The sequence below is a fragment of the Vitis vinifera genome, chromosome 2, assembly GCF_030704535.1.
Source record: "Vitis vinifera cultivar Pinot Noir 40024 chromosome 2, ASM3070453v1".
Lineage (NCBI taxonomy): Eukaryota > Viridiplantae > Streptophyta > Magnoliopsida > Vitales > Vitaceae > Vitis > Vitis vinifera.
Window position 1 is genome coordinate 15653747 of NC_081806.1, and position 27290 is coordinate 15681036.

Here is a 27290-nt window from a genome sequence, read left to right on the forward strand (position 1 = left end):
TACGACGACGTTAGCTATAATGAACGGAAGACACATGTGCTAAATATGTGACATGTTTAAATGAGGGCAAAATTGTCATTTTGTTTTCAAATCTTCAAATCCCCAGAACCCCAACTTGCCCTCCTCCTTCCTTCGATCGTCTGGTAGATTCCTAAATCCCCAAATTGAAGTTGAAGCCATAGAATGGCCACTATTGGAGGAATTCAAGATTCTAATGGATCTCAAAACGCACTTGAGATTGAAAACCTTGTTCGATTCGCCATTGATGAGCACAACAAGAAACATGTTTTGTTTTTTAGTTTTTAATCTCATTTTTCCTTTCTCTGTTTCTGTTTGTTTCTTGAGAAATTCTCTCCTTTTGTATTTTTTTTTTTGTTTTTAATCTCATTTTTCCTTTCTTTGTTTCCGCTTATTTCCTGAGAAATTCTCTCCTTCTTCTTGTTCTTTTTTTCTTTTTTTTTGGAGGAAGGTAGAGTTTGGCTTATGAACGTTTGCTTTTTTCTGAGGAACCAAACAAGGATTTTTATTTTTAAACAAAATTCATTCGTTCCATAAGTACAATAAAATATTATTTTTAGGGCAAAAGAAATGATCATTTGGTTGATGGAATTGAAGTTTTCATTTTTTTATTTTGTGAAATAAATCATTGCAAGGAGTTAGATCCACAATTGAATTTTTGTTTCCCTTCCTAGGGTTTTTGAGTAGCCAAACGAGGTGCTTTGTTGGTTTTTTTTCCTCTTTAATCATTCCTTGAAAAATCAATTTTTTAGATGAGTTTCTGATCAAGGATTCCGCTTCTCAAATAGTAGGAACCTCCTTTATATCCATTTCCAATTTTCTCTTTTATTTTTGGTTGATTTGTTTGATTATGTAATTTGAATTGATTGTTTTAATTTAGTTTTGATAAATTGAAAAAGGCTACTGCAATTTAGGGAGACGATCTCGACCCCAATTTAGGAAGACGATCGGAGGAAGGAGGAGGGTTAGGGTTTTAAAATGAAATAACGATTTTGCCCTCATTTAAACATGTCACATGTTTAGCCCATATATCTTCCGTTCATTATAGCTAACGTTGTTGCACGACAAATGCACATTGCATGCAATTATAAAGCATAGAGGGTACATTGCTCGATTTTAAACTTGAGAGGGTAATGTGCAAAACATGATATAGGTTAGGGAGGTAAAGTGTAATAAAGCCTAATTTTTATTTATGGAAATCTTTAAGGTGAAATTAATTCCCTCCTTTAAAGTAATGAAATCAATACGAAGATTTTTTTTTTGTCCCATAGTTGTAGCAAATGATTGTCCTTCACTTTTCAGCAATATAAATAAAGATTTATTGTGTATTAATTTGAAGCTCCTCTGCAATATATTTTTAGCTTTACCATGCCCTTGGGCATTTAACGGTTCAAAATTATGAATTTTGATTAAGGAAATTTTTTTATTTTCAACAGTGTATGAAAATTTACAATAGTTGGGAATCAAGAAGGATGATTTGAAACTTATATAGAAGCTTTTTTTGCATATGGGATTGTTTGTTGGGTTCACACTCATGCTACCATTTTTAGTTCTTTGATCCCTAATATTAAAAGATCTATTCTTCTCAGTGACTGTCAACCAATTAACCTTGTAGGAAGTTCATGCATAGCGATCACCAGAGCTTTGTTAACAATAAATAAATAAACGAGCTCTTTGAAGTTTGTTGTGATATGACATGTTATTCACTGAGGGGGCCTTTGTGAAGGTGGACAATCATATATTCAAATTTATGAGGACAGTGTTGGACATTGTGGGAAGCTGGATAATGGGGATTGGTTGTGAAATTGGAGTTTCTTAGATTATGTGAGACAGATTTTGGGGTTCTGTGATGGAAGTTAATAAGGGGTTGAATGCTCTTTTGGGGCTTCAATAGGTTTGGTTGGTTCAATTTTATGAGCTAACAAATGTCTTAAGTAGATCTACATCCATAGTGGAATAGAAAATCTCTTTCTAGGTTCCCATTTAAAAGAAATTGGCAGTCTCCTATATAGCATCTATGGTTTGCTAATGATGTGATCATTTTCATCTCAATGTGGAAAGCGTAAAAATTTTGAATTTTACTGCCTTTTGTTTTGAGATAGTTTCTGGCTTTAAAATTTAAGAGCATTACTTTGTCACCATCTGAAGAACTATGTTATGTGGACACTTCAAAATACACAGGTCTGATGACACATAATTAGGATTTAAGGGTGTGGATATGGTTTGTTCTCTCTCTTCCACATCCATATTCCCAATGTGAGTGAATGTCTAACAAGAGGAACAGAGGATTGATGGAGACAAGTGGCAGCCACCTTTAAAATTTTATCAGAGAAGTAAAGGAGTGGGCTCCAAGGCTCAAACTTTAATTTGGCACTCTCTTGATGATAATGGGCTTAGTTGGGATCTTATATAAGTCAATATAGGTTTAGCCTAGAAAGTACTTTCAGAAATTAAGTTATGGGCCTAGTCAATGGTTATAAGTTACCATTTTCAGTCATTATTATTGTCATTTTCCAATAGTCTTTAATGTGGTTAGTAGTCAGTCCAAGTTTGTCATTTTCAAGTTGCATTATTATTGTGTCTAGTTCCAAGGAGTTATAAGTCTCTAGAAAAGTCTTATATAGTAGTTGATTAGTTTTTTGAGAGGAATGAATGAATGAATGAATGAATTTTTAACCACTTTTTTCCTTTGTGTGATGCAAAGAGTACTTGGGTGTGAAGCCTAAGGTTTCTAGGAGTGATTCCTAAGGTCCTTTCAATTGTACTCTCCTTGCATTTTACTTTCTGTACTGCATCACCAAAAATCTAGTTTTCTAGAAGTTCCTTTATGTCCTTGATTCGTTCCTTTCAATTATGGTACTTCAAATGAATCAAGTACTAGGGTGCAATAGGCCATTGTACAAGTACTAGTTTTCAGCTGAAGATAGGCATGTAGAAAATTACATTGATAATGCAACTATGTTTCCAAGTCCTAAGGTTTGGATGTTAGAGAAGACACTATTTTACACCTAATCCACATACTTGCATGCAAAAATTGCAAGGTATTGGAGCAAAATTGACAGTGTGGAATAAGATCACTTTTAGAGATATAAGAGAGAGGAAGGATTCCATCATTAAGGATATTGCCATGGTATAGATTCTCTTGAGCCATCCTTAAGGGCTACGAAGAAAGTAGAGTTGGAGGAAATGTTGTTAAGGACAAAGAGGCATTGGAGGCAAAAAATCTAGAGTAAAGAGGGCCAAGGAGGAGGATTTAATTCCATATATTTTCATAGAATTATTAATGGAAGAAGGAAAAAGAAGTTTATTAAATCTTTATTGAGTGAGGATGGAACCATGTTAGATGACCAAGTTAGCATTTTAAAGGAAATCTTGATATTCTTTGATGAAATATATAGCAAGTCTAATGAAGTTTTGTGGAGAGTAGAAGGATTAGAGTGGGCCCCTATCCACTTTTTTCATTTCTTTTTTACTATTTTAGCATATCTTTTGAGTAGATTGATGTTCAAATAGGAGTTTGGTATTTTTTAGGGCTTCTTAGTGGTAGAAGTACGGCAATGGTGCTTCATTAATGGTTTGTTGATGACACCATACTCTTTTTTTTTTGATAGGAAACGACAAAGAAATATATTGATAGAATTAAGGAGTACAAAAGAAGGATGAGGAATCCTCCCACAAAAGCAAACTAAACAACAAGAATACAAAAACAAGATGCTAAAAGGTAACAACAATGAACAAACTCTCTTAGCTAGACCACCCCATTGGAGCTGCACATTGCTAGCCAATCTAGTTGCAGCACACTAAGGGGAATACCCTTAAAAACCATGGAGCAAAAAGCCCAGAAAAAAGCAAGGAAGTGAATGGAATCCCATAGATTCTCTAAATTCCTAGCTTTATCCTCAAAAATCCTAGCATTTCTTTCCCGCCACACAACCCAAATTATAGCAATACACTCAGTTTGCCACAAAACTATGCCTCTCTTGGATTTTCCAAAACCTTTATAATCGATGGTCATCATGTCAGAAATGCTCCTCGGAGGGACCCAATCCATCTTAGCTATCTGAAATAATCTGTGCCACAACCCCATCATCAAAGAACAATGTAAGAAAAGATGATCTGTTGATTCTTCATGCTTCATACACAATTACAGATGTCAGGATTAAGAGCTTTGTAGGGTCTTCTCAATTGTAGCAAGTCATTAGTATTTACCTTCTTGTGTGCCACTAACCAGACAAAGGACTTGACCTTAAAAGAGACTTGAGAATTCCAAACAAAATTAGTAGGGAAAACTGGAGATAAATTAGAAAGGTGGGACAAGGGTAGAAAAAAAGACTTGACTGTAAATAACCCTGAAGAAGATAAATACCAGGATCTCGCATCTAAAACTGATGGGGATAAGTGCAACCAATCAAATGACCACATAAGGCTTTCTAAATCTTCTATCTCAAAATCAGAAAGGTTACTACGGAAATTAAAGTTCCAAGAGAAGGGACGAGCAGAACCGAGAATTGAAGATATGGGAATATTTTTAGCTGTAACTACTCTAAATAGTCTTGGATATTGGAATCCCAAAGGTTGGTCCCCTTATCATAAGTCTTTCCAAAAGCGAATTATTTCCCCGTCTCCTACCACAAACCGAGTATACTTGGAAAAATCCTGAAAGACATGTGCAATAGCCTTCTGTTGAAATTTGGCATTCAAAGTTAGGGTTTTAATTTAGGAAAGTATTTTAGGAATAAAAAAGGAGAGATCATTTAGGATATTTCCTTAGGATTCAGTTTCCTAATGTTAGGAGAGAATCAAGCTAGATTGATATTTTCTTATTCAGTCATTTTGTGTATATATATGTGTATGGTGTGTACCGAATAAAAAAAAAAAAAAGGAATTCATAAATTCTTCATGGTATCAGAGCCAGTTTTCTGAAACCCTAATCCCTTCTGGCCGCCTCTTATTCAGGCCATCATTCATTCCGGCCAAGTCTCTCTAGCCATCTCTCAATCCGACCATCTCTCTCTCTGGCCATCTCTCATTCCGGCCATCAGTCCCTGTTCTCAGAGCCAAGGGAGAAAACGCTTTTTGGTCGGTCGAATCGTCGTCAGAAAACATTCACCGCCGGCGACATCTTTTTCCCACACCACAAGGAGCGCCTGGAGGAGATCTCCAATTTTTCCCAAAGCACCGAAGCCAGAAAACCACCCACGCGCCGGCCACGCGCGTTTTTCTGGTCGGCGACTACATCTCACGCACCGGCGCGTGAGCCACTTTTCGGCGACGCGCTTCCTCCTCCAGCCTCGCCTGACGCCGACTAGCCACCCTTCATACCCGTTCTGCCATCCGAGCCCTGCACGTGCCTCTTTTGGGGTTCTTTTGCCTCCGTGGGCCCTCTGAACAGTTTTCCGACGTCCTCCGACTATTTTTTTCTCAACCCCAATCCCTGCACGTGCCTAGGGAAGTGTTCTTCTACCTTTCCGGTGGTGCCACGGTTGTTTTTCTTTTCCATTAGGCCGGTATCTCTGATTTTCTCCTTTTCCCAATTTCCAGCAACCATATTCGGCTGTCTTCCTCATCTCCATGACAAAATACGGAATGGCATCATCACAAGTATCCAGCGCCACGACACTAGAATCAGGGGGTAGTTATGAAATTCCAAACCTTGGTGGCAGTGATTCCTCTCCTATTCTCATCACAAGACACAAATTAAATGGCCATAACTATTTACAGTGGTCACAATTTGTGTTGTTGTTCATTTGCGGTAAAGGAAAGGATGAGTATCTCACTGGAGAAGCAGCCATGCCAGAAACTACAGAACCGAGTTTCAGGAAGTGGAAGATTGAAAACAGCATGATCATGTCATGGCTTATCAATTCCATGAACAATGACATAGGTGAAATTTTTTTGCTGTTTGGGACTGCAAAGGACATCTGGGATGCAGCCAAAGAAACTTACTCAAGTTTTGAAAATACTTCAGAACTTTTTCAGGTTGAATCAGCCCTACATGACTTCCGCCAAGGAGAGCAGTCAGTTACTCAGTATTACAACACACTCACAAGGTATTGGCAGCAACTTGACTTATTCGAGACTCAGTCATGGAAATGTTCGGATGATGCAGCAACATACAGGCAAATTGTGGAACAAAAGAGACTGTTTAAGTTTTTCCTAGGACTAAACAGGGAATTGGATGATGTTAGAGGCCGAATCATGGGCATTAAACCCCTGCCAAGTCTCAAGGAGGCTTTTTCAGAGGTTAGGCGTGAAGAAAGTAGAAAGAAAGTGATGATGGGATCCAAAGAGCAACTTGCCCCAACATTGGATGCCTCTGCCCTTGCTGCTCGGTCATTTAATAGTAGTGGTGGAGATCGTCAGAAACGGGATAGGCCTTGGTGTGATTATTGTAAGAAACCAGGCCATTATAAGGAGGCTTGCTGGAAGCTTCATGGAAAACCGGTTGATTGGAAACCAAAGCCACGGTTTGACAGAGATGGCAGAGCACACGTGGCTGCCAACTCTGAGAGCACATCTGTTCCCGAGCCGAGTCCATTCAACAAAGAGCAGATGGAGATGCTACAGAAACTATTAAGCCAAGTTGGCAGTGGCAGTACTACTGGGATAGCCTTCACTGCTAATTGAGGAGGAATGAAGCCGTGGATAGTGGACACAGGTGCTTCTGATCACATGACAGGAGATGCTTCCATTCTTCAAAATTACAAGCCAAGTAATGGTCATTCATCCGTCCATATTGCTGATGGTTCAAAGTAAAAAATTGTCGGGACAGGTTCCATAAAACTTACTAAAGACTTGTATCTTGACTCTGTCCTCCATGTTCCAAATTTGGATTGTAATCTTTTGTCCATTAGCAAATTGGCCCGTGATCTCCAATGTGTTACTAAATTTTATCCAAACTCGTGTGTTTTTCAGGACTTGAAATCGGGGAAGATGATTGGCAGTGCTGAACTGTGTTCCGGGCTCTACCTCCTCCCATGTGGCCAATTCTCAAACCAAGTCTCTCAAGCAAGTTGCGTACAGTCTCAGAGTATGTTAGAGTCTTTCAATTCTGTGTCAAATTATAAGGTCAATAAAGATAGTGAGATTATAATGTTACACTATCGCCTTGGTCATCCTAGCTTTGTTTACCTTGCAAAATTGTTTCCCAAATTATTTATCAATAAAAATCCAGCATCTTAGCACTGTGAAATTTGTCAGTTTGCAAAGCATACTCGAACAGTATATCCTCAAATCCCATACAAACCTTCGACTATTTTCTCTTTAGTACATAGTGATGTGTGGGGTCCCTCACGATGGTTTGTGACATTCGTTGATGATCATACACAGGTAACATGGGTTTTCCTTATGAAAGAAAAGTCAGAGGTCGGGCACATTTTTCAAACCTTCAATCTTATGGTTCAAAATCAATTCAATTCCAAAATTCAAGTCCTCAAGTCAGATAATGCAAAGGAATACTTTACTAGTAGTCTCAGTACTTATCTTCAAAATCATGGCATTATCCACATAAGTTCTTGCGTTGACACCCCACAACAAAATGGGGTGGCTGAATGCAAGAATAGACATCTCTTGGAGGTTGCCCAGTGCCTTATGTTTTCCTCTAATATTCCAAACTATTTTTGGGGGGAAGCCATTCTCACAGTTACCTATTTGATTAATCGTATGCCATCCAGAGTGCTTACCTTTCAATCCCCACGTCAACTTCTCTTAAAAAAATTCCCTCACACCCGTGTAGCCTCTTCTGATTTACCACTCAAAGTATTTGGTTGCAGGGCATTCGTTCATGTGTATCCTCAAAATCGTAGCAAATTTGCTCCTCGAGCCAATAAGTGCATTTTCCTAGGGTCTTCTCCAACCCAAAAAGGTTACAAATGCTATTCTCCAACCAACAAAAGATTTTACACCACCATGGACGTCTTTTTCTTTGAACATGTCTTCTTTTATCCCAAATCTCATGTTCAGGGGGAGAGCATGAATGAGCATCAAGTTTGGGAGTCTCTTCTTGAGGTTGTATCTTTTTCTCACTCAGAGTCACCAAATCCTTCCCAATTCGCGCCCACTGAGTTGTCCACACCCATGCCGTCATCAGTCCAGCCAGCCCAGCCCACAAATGTTCCTTCTCCCGTGACCATCCAGTCTCCCATGCCTATTCAACCTATAGCCCCACAACTTGCTAATGAGAACTTACAAGTTTACATCAGGAGGAGGAAAAGACAGGAATTAGAGCACGAATCACAGCCAACATGTGGCCAATATATTGACTCTATTTCAAGTCTACCTGAAGAGAACATAGGTGAGGATAGGGCTGGAGAGGTGTTAATTCCCAGCATTGATGATTCTACTCTGCTGATTGCATTGAGGAAGGGTGTTAGGAGATGTACAGATCATCCAATTGGGAATTATGTTACGTATGAAGGGCTATCACCATCTTACAGAGCATTTGCTGCTTCTCTTGATGATACTCAGGTTCCCAACACAATACAAGAGGCATTCAAAATTTCAGAATGGAAGAAGGCAGTACAAGATGAGATTGATGCACTTGAGAAGAATGGGACATGGACTATCACAGATTTGCCGGTTGGGAAGAGGCCCGTGGGGTGCAAGTGGATTTTCACCATAAAATACAAAGCAGATGGATCAGTCGAGAGATTCAAGGCTCGTTTGGTAGCATGAGGGTTTACACAATCCTATGGGATAGACTATCAGGAGACTTTTGCTCCTGTTGCAAAACTGAACACTATCAGGATTCTTCTCTCATTGGTTGTCAATCAAGATTGGTGCTTGCAACAACTGGACATAAAAAATGCGTTTCTAAATGGTGACCTAGAAGAGGAAGTCTACATGGAAATACCACCTGGTTTCGAAGGAAGTATGGCAAAGAATCAGGTTTGCAAACTCCAAAAATCCTTGTACGGCCTTAAACAATCTCCCCGAGCCTGGTTTGATAGATTCACAAAGGCAGTCTTGAAGCTGGGCTACAAACAAGGTCAGACTAATCATACTCTATTTGTCAAGAAGTCTCATGCCGGGAAAATGGCCATATTGATAGTCTATGTCGATGATATTATTCTATCTGGGAATGATATGGAGGAATTACAGAATTTGAAGAAGTATTTGTCAGAAGAGTTTGAAGTTAAAGACCTTGGAAATTTGAAATATTTCCTTGGTATGGAAGTGGCTAGATTAAGGAAGGGAATTGTAGTCTCTCAAAGAAAATACATACTCGATCTTCTTAAGGAGACCGGTATGCTTGGATGCAAACCAATTGATACTCTTATGGATAGTCAGAAGAAACTTGGTATCGAGAAAGAGAGTACACCGGTAGACAGGGGGAGATATCAGCGACTCATCGGGCGCTTGATTTATCTCTCACACACTCGGCCAGATATTGGCTTTGCAGTGAGTGCTATAAGTCAATTCATGCATAGCCCCACTGAGGAACACATGGAAGTAGTTTACAGGATTCTTAGATATTTAAAAATGACACCAGGGAAAGGTCTATTCTTCAGAAAGACAGAGTATCGTGACACTAAAGTATACTCAGATGCGGATTGGGCAGGAAACATCATTGACAGGCGGTCCACTTCTGGATACTGTTCTTTTGTCTAGGGAAATCTTGTTACCTGGAGGAGTAAGAAGCAATCAGTTGTAGCCAGAAGTAGTGCAGAAGCTGAGTACAGTGCACTAGCACAGGGAATCTGTGAAGGGATTTGGATAAAAAGGGTTCTTAGTGAACTGGGACAAACGAGTTCATCTCCGATTCTGATGATGTGTGATAATCAGGCAACTATAAGCATAGCAAAGAACCCCGTGCATCATGACAGAACCAAGCACGTTGAGATTGACAGACACTTCATCACAGAGAAGGTGACTAGTGAGACGGTTAAATTGAACTACGTTCCTACCAAGCACCAAACTGCAGACATCCTCACCAAAGCTTTACCTAGGCCTAACTTCGAAGACTTAACTTGCAAGTTGGGATTATATTATATATATTCTCCAGCTTGAGGGGGAGTGTTGAAATTTGGCATTCAAAGTTAGGGTTTTAATTTAGGAAAGTATTTTAAGAATAAAAAAGGAGAGATTATCTAGGATATTTCCTTAGGATTCAGTTTCCTAATTTTAGGAGAGAATCAAGCTAGATTGATATTTTCTTATTCAGTCATTTTGTGTATATATATGTGTATGGTGTGTACCGAATAAAAAAAAAAAAAGGAATTCAGAAATTCTTCACCTTCCAAGGGCAACGATGTGACCATCTGACTATAGTGTTGACATCCCAACCATTAGAATGTGTCCCATAAATGATTAGAATGACCTGATGCCACAAAGTTGAACTCTCCCTAAGATACCTCCACAACCATTTCCCTAAAAGAGAAATCTTCCCAAACCCCAATCCCCTTTTTGTCTTCGGTTTACACACTACATCCCAACTAATAAGATGATCTCTTTTACATTCCCCAACTCTTGACCAAGGAAAACCCTTTACAATCTCTCAATTTTTGTAGCCATTGAAGCAGGAATCTTGAAGAAGGATAGAAAGTAACTAGAAATGTGGGATAGGCATGAGTGGATAAGAGTTATCCTACCTCCAAAAGATAAATAAGCCTTTTTCCACCCATCTAATCTCCACGAAATTCTCTCAATCACTAGATCTCAAAAGCCACAAGCCTTTGGATTCCCTCCCAAAGGAAGACCCAAGTAGAGTATAGGCCAATCAGAAACCTTGCAATCAAGCAACAAGGCTAATTTAGAGAGATGATCTTGATCAAGGTTGATGCCATAAAGGTTACTTTTGTCAAGATTGACCTTAAGCCCATAAATTTGCCCAAATACTAACAAAATAAACTTAAGAGTTTGTTGTTCTTCCACACATGTGCTAGAAAAGAAGATGGTATCATCTGCGAATTGCAGATGAGACACCCTTATTCTATTCTTACAGTGAAACCCTCCAACATACTTCTTTCCTCTACTCTTAACAACATCCTACTCAACACATCAATGACAATAATAAACAGAAAAGGGGATAGAGGATCACCTTGTCTTAATCATCTAGTTGCCTTGACCCACCCTTTAGCATTTCCATTCACTAAAATTGCATAAGAGATCGATGACAAACAACCTCTCATCCAGGACCTCCATCTAGTACTAAACCCCTTCCTATCCAACACATGATCCAAAAAATCCCAATCTACATGGTCATAAGCCTTTTCAAAGTCAATTTTGAAGACAACTCCTTCCTCCCCTGATCGTCTTTTCTCATCCACTAACTCATTGGCTATTGGAACTGCATCTAAAATTTGTCTCTCTTGAACAAAAGCACCTTGAGTAGAATGGACTTTTGTTATTATCTTGTAGAGACAAGTGATCAAGCTAATAGGTCTAAAGTCTGAAATTTTTTTGTCTGGATTTTTTTAGGCAAAAGAGCTATGAAGGTGGCATTGGTGCTTTGATTAATTATCCCGCATCTGTGAAACTCTGCGAACACCCTCACTAAGTCCTCCTTGATCACATCCCAACAATCTTGAAACACTGCAATGGTAAATCCATCATGCCCCGGCTTCTTATCCCTACCTAACTGAAAAATGGCTTTAGAAATCCCTTCTTCAGTAAAATGGGAGTCCAACCTAGAAGCACTCTTTTCTGAGATAGGAGACTAATCTAAGCCTTCTACTCTCCAAGACTCTCCAGGAGGACTCGAGTAGAGCTTTTCATAAAAAAGTAAGATCTCTTCTGTGATGCTATCAATATTATTCAACACTAAGCCTCTTTCATTCTCCAGAAACTTGATGAATTTCCTATTTCGTTTGCCATTAGCCACTTTGTGAAAAAACTTTGAATTGCAATCCCCTTCTTTTATCCATTTCACCTTAGCTTTTTGTCTCCAATGAACCTCTTCCCTCAAAATTAATTCCTCTAACTCCCCTTTCTCAAAGCTCTTTGTGTGAAAGTTCAGAAGAAAGAACCCCTTCTTGCTCAACAGCATCAATGTTAGCAATATCACAAAGTATGTTTTTTTTCCTTTCCTTTAGCACTCCAAAAGATTCCTTATTCCACTCTTTCAATTTGGCCTTAACAAATTGTAACTTCCTCATAAACTTATGACCTTCCCAACCAGCTCCCTGAAAGCCTCTCCACCAACTTCTAAAGCAATCTTTGAAACTAGGATGTTGCAACCACGTATTCTCAAACCTAAAAGGAGTTGGCCCCTACTTGAATGAAATGGTGTCTAAAACAATCAGCCAATGATCCGATGTCCATCTAGGAAGAACTTCTTGAAGGCTTTGAGGAAAGAAATGCTCCCACTCATTTGTGTAAAGAAACCGATCTAATCTCTTACACACAAATGAATCTTGCAAGTTTGACCAAGTGAATGGGGCGTTCCTTAAAGGGAGGTCAATTAATTCACAATCTCTTATAAATCCATCAAAGTCTCTCATGCTAGAAGTTAAAATAGAGCCTCCCAATTTTTTTGAAATTCTCCTTATAACATTAAAATCACTGCCCACACACCAGAAAGGAAAGGAAATGCCATAAATGTCTAAGAACTCCACCCAAAATACCTTCCTAAGTAAGGAATTGTTTGGACCATAAACTGAGGACAACCATAGGGGTCCACATCCATCCAACAAAAACTTAACTGAGACAGAAAAGGAGCCTATTACCACCTCCTCACTGCATAGTTTCTTTGAGTCCCAAATAATCAAAATCCCTCCTGAAGCCCCACAAGTCGGAAGAGAAGCCTACTCCTTATTCCTAACCGACCAGACACTACCAACAAACCTTCTGTCATACTCCTCTTTTTTGTTTCCTGAAACATTACAACATTCGGATTCTCAAGATGCAAAAAATCTTTAACCACCCTTCGTGTTTTCGTAGAACCCAAACCCCTAGTATTCCAACTGATGATCTTCATGATAAAAACCTCTCTAACCCTAAACCTCCAAGCCATATGCTACAGGTCTCAAATACTTGTGGAGAATCTGCTCTTCCGCTTGGAATACACTTAATATCCAAAGAACTTAAGACCTCACGAACTTTAGCCATTTTCCTAGGAGAAAGACCATCTATTTGGAACCCACCCAAAGAGGAAAACTCAGCTTTAATCGGGCAATCTGTAACAAGGTTAGGGGCCTCAATAGGCATGTTAAGCAAGGTCTTAAGGGAGTTAAAACCCTCATACAATTGGTTCAGACAAACTAATTGGGATTCCACATCAACTAGGTTAGGATTGCCAACAAAATCTTAACATAAATCACCATCATCATTTTTTTTGGAAAACATTTTAGGTGCAACTCGACAATTCGTAGGAGACTGAGACGGAATTACTGAACTAGGAAGACTGGGATCAGAAGAAGTCAGAGGTGGATGAGCCAAGCCATAGGAGGGGGGAAAAATGACAAAGATGATTGAGAAAGTGGAGCAAAAACTACCTCATTGTTTTCCACTACCATCAATCCACAAGTCCCCACAGAGGTTAGCCCTTTTTCACTGGTTACTGGATTAGAAGGAAAAACCAAGACTGAAGAGTCGTGATGAGCAAAACCCCCGAAACCCTCAGAGTTTTCTCTATCTACAACGTTAGAAAATTTGCACCATTTTGCCTTCCCCTTTGAATGAATAAAATAAGAGAAGACCTTTGATGATTATCCGCATCACCTCTTGACGACGAAGCCCCTTCCCCAGAACAACTGCTTCGGAACCCCAACGGACGACTAAGAATGAGAGGACTCGAGCTAAACCTTTGCACCATCTGTGTTCCCGCTTCGAAAGCAACGTCCTTTAGAGGGGCTACAAAATCTGAAGATGGAATCTCTTGCGTTAGAGGCTCGCTTCGTCTTCGCCCCTTGTCGGCATTTAGAAATTGGAGAAATATGACTAGTCCACAACTTCTTTGAACCAAACTTTGTCATGGAACCCCTCAATTGAGAAGAAGAGACCACTAAGACCGACTTCCCCTTTCCCATTGCAGATGAGTCTTCACTGCGTAAAAAGCCCTTCCTAGAGTTGGGCTGCTTTCCATCCATTTCTTGGCCCAAAGTTGTCACCGGGCCTTTTAAATTAACACCCCTCTCCCAACCCATATTTGCTTCCACCACTGGCCTAGGTTTTTGAGGAGAATGGGCCCTTCTCTCTTGCAGTGCATTAGAGGCCCGGTGCCATTCCTCAACACTTGAGTGGACCTTAACCCTTCTGACCCTAACTTCACCTAACAGCTTTGGCCCAAAGGACCCTATTCTCTCTTTATTTGAATTCAAATTTAACGGAGATGAAGGTTGGACACAATTGTTCCCTTCATCCGCCCTTCTCTTGCCATGTGTCCTCTCAGCCTTTTGATTTCCTACACCATCTTTCAATTTGTCAGCTGCCCCATTAGAAGACCATCCTTTAGCCGTTGATTTATTCTTCTCAACCAGCCTTCTACCACTTGTCCACGAGTGAGACTCACAATCCCCTCAAGTTGACTCACTCATTTCTCTAACTCGCCTTTCTTCTCCAGCTCCAACCACTGCAATTGATATTGTAAAAACCCAACCCCCATCTAACACCTCAATCAATGCAGGAAGGACTGAATGTTCCTTCATTAAAATTCTCACCCTTGTCTTACAGAGATCATACAATTTCATCGTTCGCCAATCGATCTTTGTCACTGTCCCCCACTGCTCTACAATTTTATTTAGATGTTCCATTAACCATAAATGAAAGGGCAAACCCCGTAATTGAATCCATCCTTCTTTGAACTTCCCCTCTACTTTTGAGTTTTCCCTTGGCGACCACCTTCTCAAATGGGTTGTATACCCTCCCTTAACCTTGAGAAACCTTAACTCTTGGAGAGAGAAGGCTTCCTCAATAGTTTCTACAAAAAATAAACCTTTTCCGCCAGAGAAAGGGACGATAGTCACCACACCTTTTTGCCCTAAGAATTTCGCCAGAGCACGGCCAACCCTAGCCTAGTTGACAAAAGCAGCGGGACATTCACAAACCACGGCTCTCGCCCATCTCCCAACTGGAACAAGGCCTCCTCTCCTCGGTCCTTCCTTTTTTACTACATTCACAAAGGACCCACTTGTTTGTAATTTATGTTTTCAACCCTGCACTGCCTTTCCTTTTCAACTATATTCGAAGAGGGGACCATCAGCATTGAAGAAAAAGCATTTTTTAGTTGCTCCCATCCCTTGCCCCGCTCGCCCTCAGGGATTACCAGGAAAGTTGACCTTTTGTTGGAGGCAAACTTCGAAAGCCTTATAAACCTACCGTGGTTGTTGAAGCATACCTCCATTAAATGAACTTTGGACTTTCCTCTGTATTTTCTGTTGAAACCCATGTAAGTCTTCAGCTCGATAGCCTTTGCCAAATGTTTGATCAACCAGCCAACCTCTTCCTTCTCAAAGCCTGAGGCGAAAACCGAGCCTCTGCTATGCTCTGTAAGCGAGCACCAAATACCTCCGGACTCACCTTCAAACCTAACCAGGAAGGTCTTCCTCTCCACAGAGACTTTCAGCGTCCTCACCATTTTTTACTTTTACCATGCTCTTTTCAATAGCTAGTTTAAATGATTACAAGGCCTTAACTAATTTTGTTGGTATTTGAGCACATTTCAAGTTTGAAGATAAATTAAGACAATGAGGAAATAGGGTTGCTTTTGAAAATGAGGATCTATCGGTCCAAAGGATGGAATATTCTCTTGTTAGCTATTTGTGGTCTTGGTTCAAATGTTGCATAGTTGAAGGGCCTAATTCTTTAATCAACTTTTTTGAGTGGGTGGGCTATAGGTGAGAGAGGAGGGGTTAGTTTTTTGTTTCCCTCTTCCTTTTTTTTAGTCTATAGGTGCTCGTTTCTATACCTCCTGTATGCTTTGAGTTTCCCGTTGGGCGCCCTGTTCTTTAATATACTCTACTGTGACTTTGCCTATAAAAGAAAAAAAAAAAGAAGATAAATCTAGACAATGGTATCTTGTTGGGTATCAATGTGAGTTTAGCCTATATCTTTTTTGGGTCTTCCTTTAGGGAACCTTAGAGCCATATCTTTTTGGGATTTAGTTTTGGATAGGAGTTGCCGATGGTTAGATGGTTGGAAAAAGGCCTACTTGTCTCTATGTGGAAGAATAACAATAGTGTAGTCTTGCTTTTCCCATGTCCCCCTCATTATTATTATTATTATTATTATTTTATTCTTAAACCTCCAATTAAAGTGGGTTATACAATTGAGAGATTACAAAGGAACTTTCTATATTTAGGTGTTGGGGAATGGAAGAGAGATCATTTTAGGGATCAATGTCTAAGCTAAAGGGAGAAGGGGCCTTGGAGATTAGAAGAATGACTTTGAGGAATAGAGTCTTTTCAGGGAAGTGGTTGTGGAGGTTTCTTAAGGAAAACACTACTTTATGGTACAACATTTTTTGAAATTTACGAGCCACATTCTTACTGATGTGATGCTAATGTTGTTGTTACGTGATCTCATCAATGTCCTTGGAAGGTCATTGCACAAGTGTTCTTTGGTTTCTGTCATTTTACTCGGTGTTTAGTGGATAATGGTACAAAATTCACTTTTTGGAGGATATTTGGTGGAGTGCCCTTTTGTGTTTGGCTCCCAAACCTCTATAGAGTAGTAAGGGCGAGAAATTCATGTAGTTCTTCAATTTCCATTCCATTCTCCTCTTCATTATGGAATTTTAATTGTTTGCACAATGTTACCGATGATTAAATGAAGGAACTCTATAATGTTGACTTTAGTCCATGTGTATTTATTGCTCACATTCTTTGATATGAGAGTTTGATCTTTGACATCCTATGGTTTATTTAGTCTTAGTCAGTTTATTCTTTAGAACCCTCTTTGTTTCCACCAATTTAAGATCCTTTCTCTTGGAAAATTTCTTCTAGAAATCTAAATCTCTATCAGAAGTCAAGGCCTTTGCATGGCTTGTGGCAAGTAGGAAGATTAGTATCCTTGATTTGTTGCAGATAAGGGAATCTTTCAAAGCCTTTACCCTGGAATGGTGTGCCCTTTTTTTCATTTTTTTTTTGTATTTTCCATTAGCATTAACATTATTACGTAAGTTGTTTGGACTATAAGATTGATTGGGTTCCACCTAGGAGTGTGGTGGAGATGCCAACAATTTCCTAAAGGTTTTGGATGTCTTCTAAAGGAAACTCATGGTATATTGTTAGTTTCACATTAATTTGGAATATATAGCTGGAGAGGAATGCAAAGATTTGAAGGATAGATGAAGAATTTTAGAGGCATTGTAGAATTCAATCTATTTCTTCTCTTCCATTCGACATCAAGTAGTACATCATTTTTGGGCACTCTTTTGAGTGTTATATTGATACATTGGACATAATATGTAGTTTAACTAGGTTGGCTAAGAAGATACTCTCTAAATGGACTCCCCCAGTAAGTTGTGTCAACTTGAATTTTGATGGTTGCTCATTAGGAAATTCATAACAATTAGGAGTTGGAGGAATGTCTATTGATCATCATGTAACACTAATGAGAATATTTTCTAAATATATTAGAATTGGTCTAGAAATTGTGGTGGAGATTCTAACCTTGCTGAGAAGTTGGTCAAAGTGGAGGGTCTTTCCAACCTAATGCTGGAGTGAGATTTTGCAGTAGTCCTTGGTTGAGTAAGAAAGAAAGAAGCTAATGGAAATTTGACGGGTGGCTTCATTAAACTTTTTATTTTGCTTGAAGGATGGGATGCTTCTATTATTGGATTCCTCATTCATCTATATATTAACAAAGCAGGGAGCCAAACTTCTGTTCTCTTCTGTAGGGGGTATTTTGGAATATGTTAGCAAAACATCGAGCCAAACATTTGATCTCCTTTGTAGGGGTTTCTCTACCTCTCTGAATATCGATTTTGTAATTGTATCCACTTTTCAATGTGCAATGACCTATGGTTTCTAAAGTAGATAGTTTTTTTCCCCTACTTTTGATTAGAGTAGTGGTTGTTTTTATAGAGGAAGGATTTACCATACTTTTTTGTACTTATTTCATAGTAATGAAGTGTTTTCTTCTGATTAGAAAAAAAAAAAAAATAGACAAATACTTGAGCCATGCTAGATATCCTACAGTACATGAAACAATATAATGATCTATTAGGACTCTAATTCTTTTCCTAGAGCTTCTAAGTCTTTCAAAAAGTGGAATGAAAATATAGAATGGAAACTTTCCAAAATAGAAAGTTTAAATATGTTGGAACTCTATATTTTTGCTCCGTGGTTTTTAAGGGTATTCCCCTTAATGTGCTGCAACTAGATTGGCTAGCAGTGCGTAACTTCAATGGGGTGGTCTAGCTAAGAGAGTTTGTTTGTTGTTGTTACCTTTTAGCTTCTTGTTTTTGTATTCTTGTTGTTTAGTTTGCTTTTGTGGGAGGATTCCTCATCCTTCTTTTTTACTTCTTAATTCTATCAATATATTTCTTTGTCGTTTCCTATTAAAAAAAAAATAAAAAAAACTCCATATGATAAGAGACTTCCACAAAAGTATAACTTTTCAATTCTAAATAAGACTCAAATAGGAAAAAGGAGTAAGTTCAGAAAGTAGGAAGTTCAAAGTGTATAAGTTTCTTAAAACAAAAATAACAAGACTTGCCAAGCTCTAAATAAGACTAAAAAAACCAACTACTACTAATTATGACATCAAAGAATTAAAATGTGTGAAATTATACAAATGCCCTTGGACAAATCAATTTAGGATTTCTTTGCTTCTTTTCTTCCTTTGCTTGGAGACCTTGAAAGTTTAGTCTCATCACCAAGGCTATATGTTTTTGTTTTGTATTTTTTTGGATCTTCCTTTTTGTTTTTTTCTTCTGAGGTGACTATATTACATCAATTATCTTATCTTGATGTTGGTAGATGATTGTCATTTCCTGTATTTACCTACTTTTAATTTGTTCCAATAGTGAGGAAGTAGTGGAAAGAATCTTTTCAATTTTCTGATATAGGTTTATTTTTCTGATTCCTTTCCATGATCTTGTTACTTGTTGATCTCCCAACCAACAGCCCTGTAGAGTTTATCTGCAAAATGGAAGTCCCTCATAAAGCTTAAGCTTTTTCATGGGCTATAGCTTTATAAAGTTTGATCATATTGTATATCTATTGTTACATCTCATGAAGTAACAAATTTGTGGGGTGAGCTTTAGGTCCCATACTGTTCTCATGTCATAGTTGTTGCTCTCTGTCACTGTATGGGAGGTTAATAACTGATCCTCAACCATTTGACGGTCTGTTTGTAGGAATCAGTAGTTGAATGACACTTTTTTCTGATATTATCTAATGCTGAAATAGATATCTCATTTTGTTTTTGAAAAATAAGCTTTCATGTGAAAGGGTCATAAAGATGGAAAGTGCATCATTTTATTGGCATTGTATCATGATATATGATAGTCAGATTCTTATCCTTAAAAATATAGCTGTCCTTAAGATGACATGGCAGTTAGAGCCTGTTAGTATGTCCAGAACTTTAAACTCCTATCCAATATTTTAGCTGGAATGCATGTAATATTTTGTTCATGCCCATCTCTAGAACACCCAGTATTTGGAAGTCAATAAAATTAAAATGGTTAGTAGTACTATTATTTTGTTCAATTTAAGAACTGTATTACATGTAGTACTTTTATTAGTGTGTGAAATATATGATATGTCAATGGTGATTCATACCTGATATGCCACTTTCTCCAATATATTTTAGACACATTGCAGTTAGTGCCTTTACTAGAGTCCATGACTCCATGTCATATGACTTTCCACCCCAAAAAAATCAAGCCATAGTAAGGAAGAGCCTCTTAGTCACTTGAACAAGGTTACTATTGGATTCTAACACCTTCAAATTTTTGTGATTAGCTAAAACCTATGATTTCTTTTATATGTGTGCACTTTTTCATGTCATTAACTTTTCATGTCGTGAGTAGGTGGGATTGCAGTTTCCAATATGGCAGCTTAGTGGAGGAGGTAGATGGACATACAGCTATTCTCTATCATAGGCTTCAGCTGGGCTGGTTCCCTATGTAATATTCTCTCAAGTTAAATCTCTTTATTTATGCTTCATAATGTTACAGAATCTAGTAATCGTATGAATGCATACAAAATTTCGTTGTTTTTTCTGTATCAACATTGTTAAAACATGGCACTTTTGTGCAAATTCAGATTAAAGCTTTTACTTTACCTCTCTCTAGTTTGCATGTAATTGCGCTTTAGATTCATAATCGAGTCTTTTGATTTATCTTATAACCCTCATATGGGAGAAACTTCAATTATCATTGATTGCCACAGTTGGGCATCACAGCTTGTAGTCGTGTATGGAGACCATATATACACTAAATTTGGACTCGGACTATTACAGTAGTTGGGCCCTACAGGTCCAACAATGCAGTTCAAAAAGCCAAGTCTTGAATTTCTCATGGCCAGGTATGATGCAACTTAGCATGGATGCTTATCCCTCTGGTGGATTCTGAACACTACCCCTGATCCCAACTACATTGAAGTCTATTATTGTGGTTGCCTGGGGAGATCTCCTGATAAATCCTCCTCAAAGTTTCTGAGGCATGGAGGTCTGAGGATTCAACTCCTTCCTGGTATGGTAATAAGGCCTGGGGTTTTACACAAACCTGTTGTACCTTAGTGGTGGACATAGCCACTTTGGTGGAGGGATAATTTGGATGGATAGTAGGTTTTTAAATCATGGTTAGAGGTTAATTGAGGAAGTTGCAACACATGGCTGGAACCTTGGGAGCTGTTAACCTCACTACTTCACTCATTTTCATACCCTATTACTTGATATGTTGCTTGCCAAGTTTGCATCATGTGCTCCTCTATCACAAGATCTGCACATGGCATTGCTCACCATTCACTGGCTTTCAGTACTGTAGACTGACCCCTTGAAAGTAGTTTTCAGTTATAGGAGCTCCTGGGGGGTGGGGACTAGATATGTATGCAACGGATGTGTACAACAAAGGGGGAAAAAGAACAAATTCCTCATTCATTGTAAGCAACCTTGGGCTCATGTTAGATATTCTTAGTTACATACCATTTTAGCAAAAGGGACAAAGTAGGAAGAAAATGAAAATTAGTTATCTTGCCCAATTTCTGGGGATTAAAAGAATCTGATATAGACACAAGTCAACACCCAACACTCGTACTCAAGTTCATGTTGAAACAGATTGACACCTGTTGACTGGGAGTATCTCTGGGACAGATTGGCACCTGTGGACCAGGAGTATCTCCACATGTCCAAGCCTCCTGATTAGTTTGTTCATGAAGGTTTTAAACCAAATCTCAGCAGAGATGAGGAAAATTTAGAAGATTCTGGACAGGGCTACTTTTTTCCTTCTAGTTAAGATGCTTAAATGACTTATACAAGGTGACCCACAAAGTAGAAAAAGAGATGATTACTGACTAGAAGCTGTTCTTGAATCACAAAATTCAAACTAGAAAAAGAACAAAATCTTAATGTATTCTTTGTTTGAATGGGCTGGATGATCCTTACTAGGTGGAAGTGTTTTTCGATATATCTAATTGATGTTTTTAATAGTACCTCAGCCGTAAAGAGTCTCTTCTCCCCTCTTTGTTTGGCCTTTTGGTCTTTGTATACATCTCTTATACATGGGTTGCACCCTACCTTTTGGCACTTGTTGTATAAAACTTTACTTGTTAAGGGGGAAAATAGAATCTCAACCAGGGCTTGCATGTAATGCATTTTCTAACTAGAAAACACTAGATACCTTGAGAGTCTTGACCAGATAGTATTTGAGGGAACAACTGCACATATGGACAATAGATCTTAACCAGACTTGGTTGCACTTTGTTTGAGGTATGGCCTGATCAGATTGGTGAAAAAAAGCAAGTTGGGGTCTTGTAAGCTGGTTAACTGTACTGTGTTGGGGTTTGGTTTTGGATGAGAATTGGGCTGGTTTGGGAAATGATCAGGCCAAATATTGATCCTGTGGCATAGTGGTAGTGATGGTGGCCGCAATGGTAGATCAAAGGTGGTGGTAGTAGTAGTGAGATAGCTGTCCCCTCTCATACTCAACTCTGAGGTTTTGAGAATAACACCATTCACATGTTTTGAAACCTAAGATAGTAGGATTTTAAACCCCACCACCTGCAAAATGTTCCAAACAAGGCAATTTTGTTTTTCCTAAGAAAAAGGACTTCTCAAATTCCATATTAACATGAGATCTTTCTTCAACTTTAATATTCCAAGTGGACTTGAAGGGTCAAAATCACTTATTTATTTTCACCTTACTAGAAGAACATTTCTAATCTTTAGAAGGGATCTTTCTTTTGTTACTGTTTGGAACATTATGGTAGATAACATGAGAAAGAAGCCTCAGAAAGGTGTTCTGCATGTTGGTTTTGGTGTATTTGGGAGAAGGGAAAACCCAAAATTTGAAGAATGTGGAGCTACCCATTTTTAACTTGAAAAGTTAACCATCCAAATAGTCTTTCCTTTGGAGGTTCTGCAAGGGAGTATAGCCTTCTCAATAATTCTTTTGAGTTCTTAAATGAGATAAGATGTTGGACTTTTCCCCCTTATTTTTCTTGTTTGCTCATGTATATGCTACATTATTTTGTCTTCTATATTTTTTATTAATAAAATTCTCTTGTTTACAAATTGGAAAAGAAAGAAATGATGGCCTTCACTAAAGAATAATATGCTGTTTTTTTTTCTACTAATGCTTACTGTTGCAGGTTTGTGTGGCCTCGTGACCTTTGCTATGTGCGTTATTGGTGTCGAAATGATGATGGAAGTTATGGTAAATGGTTTGCTTGTCCAGTTGTTTATTTTTCCTGGTTCTTGTCCTTCTCTTTTTCATTTGGAAACATCCAAGTTATTTTTGTTATTGTGCAGTTGTGTTATTTCGTTCTAGGGAGCACGAGAACTGTGGTCCGCAACCAGGATGTGTGCGTGCCCATCTTGAAAGTAAAGGCTAAATCTTTTTTTTTTACACTGAGAATTCAAGGGATTAACACTGATTTAGATCGGTAGTTTGTTTAATTCATGCTAGGCCATCTCATCGACACTATGTGATCTGTTTTCTCAGGTGGGGGATTCATCATTTCCCCTCTAAAACCTCGAAATGGGAGGCCCAGAACACAGGTTCAGCATCTTATGCAAATTGATCTGAAAGGATGGGGCACTGGTTATATTTCATCATTTCAGCAACATTGTGTCCTTCAGATGTTAAATAGTGTTGCTGGTAAATTTTTTTCTACTTTCTTTTTCTCTCAAACTTCTAATTTTACACTTGTTAGAATTTGGAGGGCAATGTTGCAGATTTGTATTAATTTGAGAATCTGAAGACCTTTGTGCTTCGAAACCACTCTTTTGCCTAAATTTCTTTGAACAAGATAATTTGATAAGGGTATTATTGGAACAATATAAGTATACAAAGAAGTGCTTTTGGCTTCATATAATAGTATATATACTTTTAGCAGGATATTTTACAGAAAGAATTCTTCATGCTTAGGTTAAAATAACTCAAAATATTTGAACAACTTCAAATGGTAATGTTATGTCCTTTTTCTTTATCCAATAAAATTTGGAAAGGTTATTATTAGAAGATACATGAGCATATCTAGAGGTTCTCTTGGCTCTATATAACAAATATATATTTCCATGAAGAGCTAGAGAACAAATGGAGATCCATGGGGGTTATTTAGGATTTGGTTCACTTTTCCTCCCTCTATTTTTATTATTGATTGTTTTCCGGGTACTCTTTAGAACCTTTTACTGCTGGATTGGAAATATATTTGGTACTCTAAAATATCACATGTAAGGACAATACTTAATTGGTCACATCCTCCAGTAGGTTTGATAAAGTTAAATTTTGATGGGTATTCCTTGGGTAATCTTGGTATATTAGGTATAGGAGGTGTGATAAGAGATCATTTGGGTACCGTACTTTGGACTTACTCTAAACCTATTGGGATGGATTCAGCTATTGAGGCAAAGATATTAGCATTATTAGAGGGCTGGTTGCAAGTTAAAGCTTGTGGGTTTATCTAACCTAAATGTGCAGGGAGATTCTTCTGTTGAGGCTCTTGGAAGTTTGAAACTTAGCCCATGAAATTTAAATATTTCTAGTGATGTGGCATACTTGTTCTTTTAGGTTCTTCGTTGAGCTATTCAAACCATACTCTAGTTAGGTAAGCAGGGAGTAAAACATTTAGTTTCGTGTTAGAGACATTTTTTCTCCTTGAGTATATAGAGCATTTTGTAGAGTGTACATTACTTTTCATGTCTGTAATTTGTGTTTTTTTGCTCAGCTAGTTTTTCTACTTTCTGTTCAGCAATTGTACATCTTGGAGGGGATTATCATCCTTCTTTGTATATATCGTTCAATGTAACGAGTGTTTTTTGTTTGTTTCTCTGTGTGTGTGTGTGTGTGTGCACATTACATCTTGAATGGATCCTTCTGTGCATTTATCATTCAATGCAATGAATATTGCTTTTGTGTGTGGAAGGACACTCCTAATGTTTTCCAACTATACTTGGTTGGCTGCGGAGAATGTCATCTTATCATTTTATGTCTAAGGGGTGTGACACCAAATTCCTTACTCTTTCGCCTTTTCCATGCCTTAATATCTTTCAACATGCGATTTTAACGTCTTGGTGAGAAATGCTAAAAAAATAGCCTCTGCTAAGAAAAATGGAAAGGACGTTGAAGGTCTCTGTGGAGAGGAAGACCGTCTTGGTTAGGTGGGAAGGCGAGCACGGAGGAAATTGGTGCTCGATTACAGAGCACAGTAGAGGCTATGTTTATGCCTTAGGATTCGAAAAAGAAGAAGTTGGGTGGTTGATCGAACTTTTGACGAAAGCCATTGAATTGAAGAGTCACTTGGGGTTCAATAGAAAGTATAGGGGAAAATCCTGTGTCCATTTGATGGAAGTATACTTCAACAATCACGAAAGGTTCATAAGGATTTCAGAGTTCGCTACCAACAGAAAACCAACTTTTCTGGTTATTCCTGAGGATGAGAAGGGCAGAGGTTAGGAGAATCTAAAAAGCGCTCTGTCTTCTTTGTTGGTGGTCCCCCCATTGAATGCATATGAAAAAGGAAGACAATACAGAGTGGAAAGGTTTAACCACATTCACGTGGGTCCTCTATATAGGTCTTTTGCGAACGTGGTTAGAGATGAAGGACCAAGGAGAGGTGGACTTGTTCCGATTGGAAGGTAGGCGCGAGCCATGGTGTGTGAATGCAGTGCAGATTGTGGTAAATGGGCTGAGATTGGCCGAGCTGTAGCGAGAAGCTTAGGGAAGAAGGGAGTGGCTACGATTGTGCCCTTCTCAGGCAGAAAAGGTGTTTTTTTTGTTGAAACGAAAGAGGAAGCTCTCTTTCTCCACGATTTAAGGTTTATTAAGATTGAGGGAGGGAATTCACTTCAGTTGAGAAGGTGGTCACCAAAGGAAAATTCGATAGTTGAGGGGAAGTTCAGAGGAGGTGGGATTGAGCTACAGGGTGTGCCATTTCATCTCTGGTCTGAGGTACATTTGAAGAAATTAGTGGAACAATGGGGGACGGTGATTGAAATTGATTGGTGAACGTTGAAATTGTTTGATCTTAGCAAGGCGAGGGTAAGAATCGTAATAAAGGAGCGGACAATTCTTCTAGCTTTGATTTAGGTGATTGACGGGGATTGGGTGTTTACTATTTCTGTCGCAGTGGTCGGAGGTGAAGAGATCAGGAGAGGCAGAGTAATGGGTGAGTCGACTCGGGAGGGATTTGAATCTCACTCGGGGACAGGTGGTGGAAGGCGGGAGGAGAAAGACAGATCTACGGCTGGAGGTAGTTTTCGTGTTGGGGAAGTTGGCAGAAAGAAGAAGGAAGAAGAAAGGTGTTCGGCTGAAGTTCTTCCTGCGGGGACACGTGGTAAGAATGGTCAATGCATGGGGAACAATTGGCTCAGTTTGAATTCAAAAAAACTGAACTATGGGCCTGTTGGGACAGAGATGGCGGGCGAAGCTTCGGCCGGTGGGGACGAGACCTTCTCAGGCGAGAATGGTCGGGCCTTTGAGAGAGAGGCCTAGTCTCTCTCCAATTTCAGCTCAATAGCAAAAACGGGCTGTTTATTAAAAGGCTCGATGAGGATGGACCTAGGAACTGAAGAAAAGAAGCCCGTTGGAAAGTTGGGATCGTTACGAAATGAAGGTGGTTCTGCAAGGGGAAAGGGGAAAGGAGTTGCAGCTGAGTCTGATGTTCAGACGAGAGGATCTACGAAGAAGGAAGTGAAGTTCGGTTCAAAGAAGCTGTGGAATACCCTATTTCCCCTAAGTTCCGCTCGTCGACATGGTTCTCGAAGTCGCAGTGAGCCTCTTCTGCTCGGGAAGCCTTCGTCGAGTAGCGTAGAGCTTCCTATGGAGGTGGCTTTCGGGGCGGGAGCTCAGTGGGAACGAGGACTCAGCGCGAGCCCTCTCTTCATGTGTCGATCGTTTAGAAAGTGGTGCTCGTGGGGAGGGGCATCGTCATCTAAAGGCAGAGACGCTGCGCGCAAACCATTTCATGAAGAAGAAAGGGAAGGATTTTTGGGCTAAGTGGGGTTTGATCTTTGTGGTGCTTCAGTCATGTTTTTGCCTTCTAATCCTGAAATCAGAGGTAAAGGGCTCAACTTTTGGGGGAATCGTGGAATTTTGGTAGCGGAAAACTTGGAGGTAATCTCATCCTCACCTTCTCAGTCTCCCGTGTCTTCTTTTCCCTCTTCTTTTGGGTTGGCACTTCCATTTCCGAGCCCTTCTGCTCCCGTTTTTCCTAGTTCAGTCATTCAGCCCCCAGTTCACATGGAAAATCGAGGAATTTTCGATTGTTTTTCCAAAAATGACGATGGTGGTACTTTCTGTCAGAATGGTGTTGGCATTCCAAACCTGGTTATGGTGGAGTCCCAGTCTGCTTATTCAAACCAGTTGCCCGAGAGTCTGAACCTCATTAAGTCTAAACCCAATGTGCCTAGTGAGGTTTCCAACCTGGTTATGGTTAGCCAGGGTAATGCTGCGGTCTCCCCATCGGGCGAGTTCTAAATTGAAGGCCTATCTCCCAGGAAAATGGCTAAAGTGCGTGAGATTTTAAGCTCTCTAGATATTAAGGTTTATTCCAGGAGGAAGAGCAGATGCTCTACAGGATTGTGAGACCTGGTGGTACCGGATTGGGGGTTTAGGGTCTATGTTGTTTTTCCATGAAAATAATAAGTTGGAATACCAGAGGTTTGGGATCAAGGAAAAAACGAAGGGTGGTCAAAGATTTTCTGAGGTTAGGGAATCCGGATGTAGT

The 27290-nt window shown here is 39.2% G+C and overlaps 1 protein-coding gene across 4 annotated transcripts in view; it reads left to right on the top strand.

Moving 5' to 3' along the window:
* Positions 1-27290, top strand: part of LOC100241468 (protein ENHANCED DISEASE RESISTANCE 2) — a 78333-nt gene that overhangs the window by 28441 nt on the left and 22602 nt on the right. For all 4 annotated transcript variants that reach the window (XM_010666465.3, XM_002262825.5, XM_010666469.3 and 1 more), the window contains exons 10-13: positions 19934-20029; positions 22713-22777; positions 22873-22944; positions 23066-23221. In XM_010666465.3, the coding sequence (XP_010664767.1) occupies positions 19934-20029; positions 22713-22777; positions 22873-22944; positions 23066-23221 (389 nt within the window). The remainder of the gene's footprint in view (positions 1-19933; positions 20030-22712; positions 22778-22872; positions 22945-23065; positions 23222-27290) is intronic.